Source organism: Chinchilla lanigera, unplaced genomic scaffold, assembly GCF_000276665.1.
Source record: "Chinchilla lanigera isolate Chin_1 unplaced genomic scaffold, ChiLan1.0 scaffold00007, whole genome shotgun sequence".
NCBI classification, from domain to species: Eukaryota; Metazoa; Chordata; class Mammalia; order Rodentia; family Chinchillidae; genus Chinchilla; species Chinchilla lanigera.
In genome coordinates, this window is record NW_004955408.1 from 11,826,725 (window position 1) to 11,834,726 (window position 8,002).

Genomic DNA, 8,002 nt, shown 5'->3' on the forward strand with positions numbered 1-8,002 from the left:
AGGTAACTCAGGGGGCTGGGGACTTAGCTCATCGGCAAAAGCGCCTGCCTGGCAAGCGCAAGGTCGTGAGTTCGGTTCCCGGTACCGGAGAAAAAAAAAAAAAAAAAAAGAGAGGTAACTCAGACACACACACTTATATACTGTATAGTTTCACTTGTATGAAAAACTATATATATATAAAACTATATTTTAAAAAATTTTTTAGACTCAATAGATGTTGAGTCTATTCTCAACATCAGTCCCATGTCCTGGGAGATAAGAGAAAAATAATGACTCAAAAATGACTTTTTGAGACTCACAGAGCCAGTTGAAATTACAATAAAATTGGCTAAATTTAAATCTCTATGTAGTATATAAAATACTGTCTACATATTTATTATAGTTTCTCTTAGAGTTACTTGATTTTAAAAAATTTTAACATATAAAAGATAAAACAGTATAAAGAAAGGTATCCCATTATTTCCATTAGAAAATGAAGACAAAGTCAAAAAACTGCTGAAGAAAAAACTAAAAGGGAACAGTGGGTAAGAAGAATCAGTAAAAAAGCATAAAAGTTAATGAAAATATTAACTGAAAATTAATATAACTCTCAAAGACATTTATTGACACTTCTGTCTGAACTAAATCTTTAAGGATTTGCTAGCTACATATTTGGAAATACTGGAAAATGTTTATTAGTAGTGGTTACAGCTGTAACTATAGTCATTTCTTTAAAAAATAATTCTAGCTTATTCTACAGTACTTTCGTTTTCAATCAATATTTCTAAATCCTTAGATTTTAGAAGAGTAAAATATTACATTTAATCATGGATTGTTTTCCCCTAGAAAAATGGTTACTGTTCACTTTTTTAAAAAATAACCTCTATAATTGGTATAAACTTTCTTGTATGATCTTTTTTATTATACACATAACAATATTGAATATTTCAATGTTGACTGATTGTGACAAACAAATTGAGGGCTTTGTGTTGCCTAGCAAGAATATTTGTGTATAAAAATTAGTTACCTAAATTTCATCGCTTGTCCTTGTGAGACAAACGTGTTAGTGCATTTTACTAAAATACGTACAAGTCAAGCAGAAGTGATACCGGTGCAGACTAAGAATCAGTTCCATGATTTTATTTGTCTAGTTTAGGCTTCTGAACCGCTGACATGTCTGCTATGGGGCAACATAGACGAAGTTTTGAAAACCAGATTCCCCTGTCGTCTAATACCTGCGTCTGAGGGAAGCACGGTGAGCGGGACATCCTTGGTTTCAATCTTTACAGATGGCTCCAGCAAGGATTGCATTTTAATAGGCACTGGTGTCAGCGGGACCTTGGTCAACCGTATCAGATCAGACGGCGGAGGTCCCTGAAACTGGATCCTGGTGCCCGGGGGAACCGGGTGGAGCGTCAGAGGGATCCTGAGGTCTTGCTGTTGCAGCTCAAAGGTGCTGGACGGCTGGGCCAGGATCACCTCCTTGTTGCCGTGGGCCAGGCCATTGGACGCGGGCTCCGTGCCCACTCTGCAGTCCCCGAGGAGTCCCTCGGGGTCCTCGGTTTTGACGGCTCCGTCCCCGACGGCAGCCAGGCCTTTGTCCTCACCGCCCGTCACCGCATCCTTCATCACCTCCTCCGTCCCCAGCTTGCCCTTGTTTTCATCCCCTCGGCGGCTGTCGAGGGCCAGCCCGTGGCCGTCCACCTTGGCCGCCCTGGAGGCTCGAGGACCAGCCTCGACGGCCCTCCGAGTTCCCACCGACGGATCCAAGCCGTGGCCCAGCTCAGCCTGCTTCTCGGCCTTGACCCGCTGCGGCACCTGGGACTGCACTGGGCGCAGCTCGGGCCTGTAGGGGGCGCCCTCGGACGCGGGCAGCGGCAACAGCAGCAGCTCGGGCCTCAGCTGCAGCAGCTGTGTCTGCGCCTGCGCCTGCGCGGGAGGGGCGGGGCCGCCCGCGTCCTCGACCTGAGGCAGTAGTGGCGCCTGCGGCAGCAGCAGCACCTTCTCCGACTTCACCTGAAGCACCCGCCGCGTCCCGGGGTGTACGCCCGGCGCCGGAGCCTCCCCACAGGACGAGGCCACCGTCAGAATGGTGGCCGCGCGCGGGGCAGGCGGCGACGGCGAGGCCTCCGAAGCCCCTGCCCGAAAGGATATGCCCTCGACTGGCAGCGAGGGCGGAGCGGGGCGCAACGGGCGCGGAGGCGTCGGCCGTGGCAGTTGGCGCGGCTGAGGCGGTGGCTCAGGCCTGGCTGTCTCCATGGGGGAGGGGGACGCTCCGGCCTGTCGTGGCCGGGATTGTGAGCTCAGCCGTTTGTTGGCGACCCTCCCCCTCCCCCTTTCGGTTAGGACCCTTCCAAGGCCTCTGTTACCCAGAACCCTACGCGGCGCAGAGTACGCTCTGCGGCTCAGGCGGCCCAATCCTGAGCCGCTCAGTGGCCCCGACCCACCAATCAGGGGCGCGTCTTTCGGCTCCTCCCGCCCTCCTCCCTCGCCTCGAGCGGAAGCCTCGAATCACCAGCGATGACCGGGGAAGCGGCATGTGTTCCCCGTTTTCCGCTCCGACTGTCCCTCCCTTCCGGAATTCTCATCCAGCAGTTGTCCTTAGTTACCCCTCCCCCACCCAGAGAGCCAACAATGGCGTTGCCCAGGAACCGGTGCTGTTCTGCACTACTGACCACCAGGGATAGATAATGCCCGGAGCTTCTTGTTCGGGCTGGGGAACGGCCTCATGTCTCCAGCCCTGTACGTGTGTTTTGCGAGGCCATGGACTCGCCCGGCTCTGATCATCACCCCGGAGTTTTGGATCATTGTCAAGCAAGAGTGGGGGAGATTTTCCAACTTCTCAATAACCTCATGAGTTGATCTTACAGGAAGGTGTTTGACTTGGTCAGTGGAGTATTTTGCTGATTAATCTTTAATCACCAGGTCCTAGGGGCCCTACTTGAAAAATATATCCCAAATTTGGGGCTCCGCCGCCGTTTCTATGTCCAAGCTTCCATCGTCTTTCACTTGGAACCTGCCACCCACCCCGCTCGCCTGTCTCTGCTTTTCGTCCTTGTTCCACTACGCTCCTGCTACCAGTAATCTTTTAAAAATACAAACCTAATGTCACACCGTTTTTCTGAATCTCTCCATGACTCTCCACTAACCATGATAAAGGTCTAAAATCCTCCTCCGCAAGGCCTGCGAATCCCCGCATAGCTTGGGCTCTTCGCGAGTCATCACAGTGTGGACTTGCCCCGCGGACTTCGGCCGCACTGGCCCGGTACGATTCCTGCTTACCGCAGAGCCTTTTAACGCGCCTCCTGAATCCCTGCTCATTTTTGAAACTGCCGTAACTGGCGCTTGAGAGAAACCTTCTCTAACTCTGAAAATCACAGTTAATATCCTTTATGTACCCATCCCTTCATCACTGTTAAAAGTGCTCTTGTTTAGATCTAAAATGTCCCCCGCAAAGACTCGCGAGTTCGGAAGTGAAGGTGATCGGATCATGGGGGTACTATACTTGTCAGTGGATTAATCCACTAAAGAGTTCAGAGATGAATGCACTGTTAGGACACAGGGTCTGGTCAGAAAGGGCAGGGCTGTAGGGGGCATGACTTGGAAGGGTGCGTCACCTTCGCTGGCTCCTCCCTTCTGTCCCTCCTTCCAGGCCACCATGATGTGCACAGCTTCCCGTCACCAGACTCTTCCACCATGCTCTTTCTGTCCTGGAGCCAGCCAGCTATAGACTGAATCATATAAAACCTATGAGCCAATATAAACATCTCCTCCCTTAAATTGCTATGCTGGGTATTTTGTCCCAGCATCCAAAAAAAAGTGACTAAGACAAATGCTTACCACAATTGTAATTCTATACATCTTTATATGATTATTCTAGTGCCTCCCCCAAAGTGACTATCAAGTAATCTAGGGCAGAACTGCCTGTGTTTTGCTCATCATTGAGTCCCCATTGCTGACCACTAAGCTTGGCATACAGGAAGCATTCAGTAAATACTTGCTGAATGAAAAATGTCATAATCAAATAAAATAGTAATTGTCACTACCTGTATTACAAGCTTAGTCTTAGACTGGGTACTATTATGTACTGATGTAGACTGAAGACCAAATCCAATCATACTTCTAATCCAGTGTTGTTAAATGTGGTGAATAGAAATTCATGCCTGGCAGGTAGGCCCTGGCAGTTGTTCACAAAGTTTTCAATCTCAACAACCCTTTACGCCCATAAAAACTACTGAAGATTCCAAACGGCTTCAGTGTTTGTGTGTGTTTTATCAATACTTATCGTATTTAATGAAAAACTGAAATTTAAAAAATGGTCACCGACATTTAAAATATAACAAACCCATTATGCGTGAACACATTTTCATGGGGAAAACTAATGCTTTTATTATCATATACTGCATATGATACCTACAAAAGTAATCAACCAAATAATAGAAAAATACTACTTTGAACAACCCTGGTTTGGAGAAATTAAGAAAAGAGAAAAAAATCTATGGTGTTTTAATTCAGCCATATATTTATTATTCCCCATGTTCTTTCTTGCATGCCCAAAGTATTATCCAGTGTCGATTTCATTAGTATTTCTTGGAATACAAGTCCACAAGCAACAAATTCTGTTTTTGTTCTTTTGGAAATATGTCTATTTTAGCTTTATCTGTGAAAGGCTAATTTCACTGGATAAAGAATTCATGGTGACATGTTCTTTTTCTTCTTTTAGCATCTTGAATATATTATTTGTTTCTGGGAAGTCAGCTAGGAATCATAATTTTATTTCTCCCATTAATGGTGAACTGTTTTTTCTCTCACAGCCTTCAGAATGTTCTCTTTGTTTTTGGCTTTCATCAGTTTGATTTTGATATAGCTATGTATGATTCTCTTGGTGCTTACCCTTCTTGGAATTTGCTGAGGTTATTGGATACATAAATTGTTCTCTTCTCTGCTTGTTTGTTTTACTTTGTTTTTTTGAAAACAAATTTGGAAAGTTTCAGCCATGATTTCTTCAAATATATTGTTCACGTATTCTTTCTTCCTTTTTCCTTCTGGGACTCTTCTTACATATGCTAGAATCCTTGTCATTATTATTCAAATCTCAGCACTCTAGAAGCCTGAGACAGGAGGACTGCAAGTTCAATGGCAGACTGAGCAACCTAGCAACTTGGTGAGATACTGTCTCAAAATTAAAAAAAAAATTCTCATGCCAGGCGTGGTGGCACATATCTGTAATCCCAGCACTTGGGAGGCTGAGGCAGGAGTATCATTTTGAGTTTGAGGCAAGCCTGAACTGCATAGTGAGATCCTCTCAAAAAGACAAAAAAATAAAAAAATAAATTAAGGGCTCAGTGTAAAGGCCCTGGGTTCAATGGTCAGTACTGGAAAAAAGAAAAAAGAGGATACAGAGGAGAAGACAGTATAAAGGTGAAAGCAGAGATGAGAGTTCTATATCTATAGGCTAAAGAATGCAAGGATTACTAGGAGTCACTGGAAATTAGGGAAAAGGCATTTGTCAGGTTTTTCTCTTAGAGCCACAAGAAGGTACCAATATACCACAGCTGGATTTCAAACCACTGGTTTCTAAAACTGTGAGAGAATAAATTTGTTACTTTGCTACATATTCCTGTTTTTTCATCTCTCTTAACAGAAAATAGCAGATATTTTTAGGATTTCTTCTTTTTCATGACTGTTACAAACTTCTGAGCCTGAATCCCTCGGGTGCTTATATTTGGAGATGGAACTGTGAATGAAATATAAAGGTTTAAATGAGGTTATAAAAGCCTAGGACCTACCTGTTAATTTGTCTGATATCCTCTGCTGATCAGAAATTCTCAATGTAGTTAAATCTATTGTTTACCTTATATTTTGTGTCTTTAGGATCTTGATGAAGAATTCTTTGCCCACCTCAAGTTTTCAAGGACTTTCTCATACTTTCTTCTATTAGTTCTATACCTTTTATATTTAGGTGTTTAGGCTATATAGGGTTCTTCTTTATAAAGGACATAAAAATAGAGCTGTATTCATTTTAGATAACTATCTAATTATTTATTATTAATATCTAATTATTATTTGTATCTAATTATCTATTATTATCTAAACAGCATCCAACAAGCCATATTTTCTCCTTCTACTTTAACCTGCCACTAGGATGTATAAGGTCACCTTATGAAGAGGTCACATGAGAAGATGGCAGCCACTGGGAACAGCTATGAAAGGAAATCATGGGAATCACAGCTTCTAGTTCCAGTCAAGCCTTCAAGTCTCTAAAGTCCCACCTAACATCTTAATTACAACTTTATGAGAGACCCTGAGCCAAAAGCACACAGGGATGCTGCTCCTGAAATTCCTGTAAGTGTGTGAGACAATAAAAGCTTATTGTTGTTTTAAGCCACTAAGTTTTAGAATAACTTGCTGTACACCAAAGGATAACTCATAGCTGTCATACTGAATAAAAAGAACAAGTGAATCTCTTTGGTCTCTGACACATGGTGCCCTACAATTTCTATTTCATTCCTATCAGAAAAACAGTTCTAGCTTTTCATTTTTGGTATTACCTAAAATGAGAGTAAGGGAAAAGAATGAGAAGGGAGAAAATTATTTGGAAAAGAAGCAAATATTTGAGGCCCCTGACAGTGTGCCTAATGTATCCTTTCTTGACTATTTTGACCAAGAAGCATTTGATCAGATGGCAAAAAAAAAATGTTTCTTACATTTATGTTTTGTTGGACTCGTAGCACACATGGTCACTGTTGTGCATGGCAAGGAATCTACCATATGCATGAGATGGCTCTGTGCGGGATAAAGGCATAGGTTAGAGAAAAGAGGAATGAGGCAGATGTGGAAAATACTGTAAAAGCTGCAGCTAAAATATCTCATCTAAAGAGGCATCTGTAGTTCTCACAGTCAGAATTAACACTTTTGTAATCTAAGTATTCACTGCACTTTCTGTATACCTCCGTTTTGGCACTTGGACTGGGAAGAGAGACAAGGCAAACATTACTGGTAGGCATGGACTATTCCCTAGTCATCCCACTTTAATCACTACTAATAGAACCCTACTTTATTTAGAAAGTAGTGTACCAAATTCTGCTGCCTTTTATCATGGACAGATGTAGATGGACATAAAAAGCATTCTGTTGGATGATTCTGGAGAAAAACAAATCTCTTAATAAAAGAGAGAGCAGATACAAAGAAAAGTTCCTTTCTCTTTACCATCTTTCTGTCTGCTTTAGATGCTAAAGGGGGAGGATATGATGTCTAGAACCACGGCAGCTATTTTGTGAATATGAGGAGTGATAGCTCTGTTATGCTATGGACTGTGCAGCAGAAGAATCAAAAGTGTTCTAATTGTCATAGCATCATTGAGCCACAGAACATCAAACTTACCTACATGATATAAGTAAATTTCTATATTCCTTAAACTATTGTTAGTGAAGCTCCCAATTATTTGCAACCAAAAGCAACCAAATATATAGAAAAAGGAATAGAAATAACATCTATAAAATATTTATATCATTCTTTCATTTTTTTGTTGTTGTTGATGTTTGGCTTTCTAACTTGTGAGGGCAGGAACCTTGTCCTCATTCTTAGCACCTTCTATGGTCTCTGATTTCCACTGGCTGCATATGAGATGTTTGTGGAATGAATAAAGGAATTACTAATAAAGTGAATCCATATATCAACATGATTGTGTTTTGGTGAAACAGTACAGAAAAATTGGTTAAGATTTTCCGTTACATTCCTGGCTTCCTAGCCTGGCTTTACCACTTACTATGTAATCTTGGGTAAGTCAGTAAATCTCTGTAAGACTGTTTTTTCAGCTATAAAATGAGGATAACAATAGTATATACTGAACATGGCAATTAAAAGAATGCTAAATATTCCATGTAAAGGGCTGAACAGAGAAATTAGCACCTAATGAACACTCAATATATTGGCCACAATTATTGGAAAAAGAAAGAGAACAGACAACAATTTCAAATGTTCAAGGCTGGTTGACTAGAAAAATAAAGATAAATCTGACCAA

At 42.4% G+C, this 8,002-nt stretch overlaps 1 protein-coding gene and 1 long non-coding RNA gene across 3 annotated transcripts in view; one reads left to right on the forward strand and one right to left on the reverse strand.

Annotated features, from left to right (window-relative positions):
• Positions 1-3,702, reverse strand: part of Sox30 (SRY (sex determining region Y)-box 30) — a 40,282-nt gene extending 36,580 nt beyond the window's left edge. The window contains exon 1 of one of the 2 annotated variants that reach the window (XM_013508812.1): positions 3,597-3,702. In XM_013508812.1, the coding sequence (XP_013364266.1) occupies positions 3,597-3,639 (43 nt within the window). In that variant the 5' untranslated portion in view covers positions 3,640-3,702. Of the gene's footprint in view, positions 1-1,214; positions 2,325-3,596 lie in introns of those variants that run through there. The other variant, XM_005376239.2, reaches the window with a different exon arrangement.
• LOC102017307 lies at positions 2,781-6,458 on the forward strand. The gene is made up of 2 exons (XR_259680.2): positions 2,781-2,865; positions 6,124-6,458. It is a non-coding gene; the product is annotated as an uncharacterized LOC102017307 (long non-coding RNA).
• Positions 6,459-8,002: the final 1,544 nt, after the last annotated feature.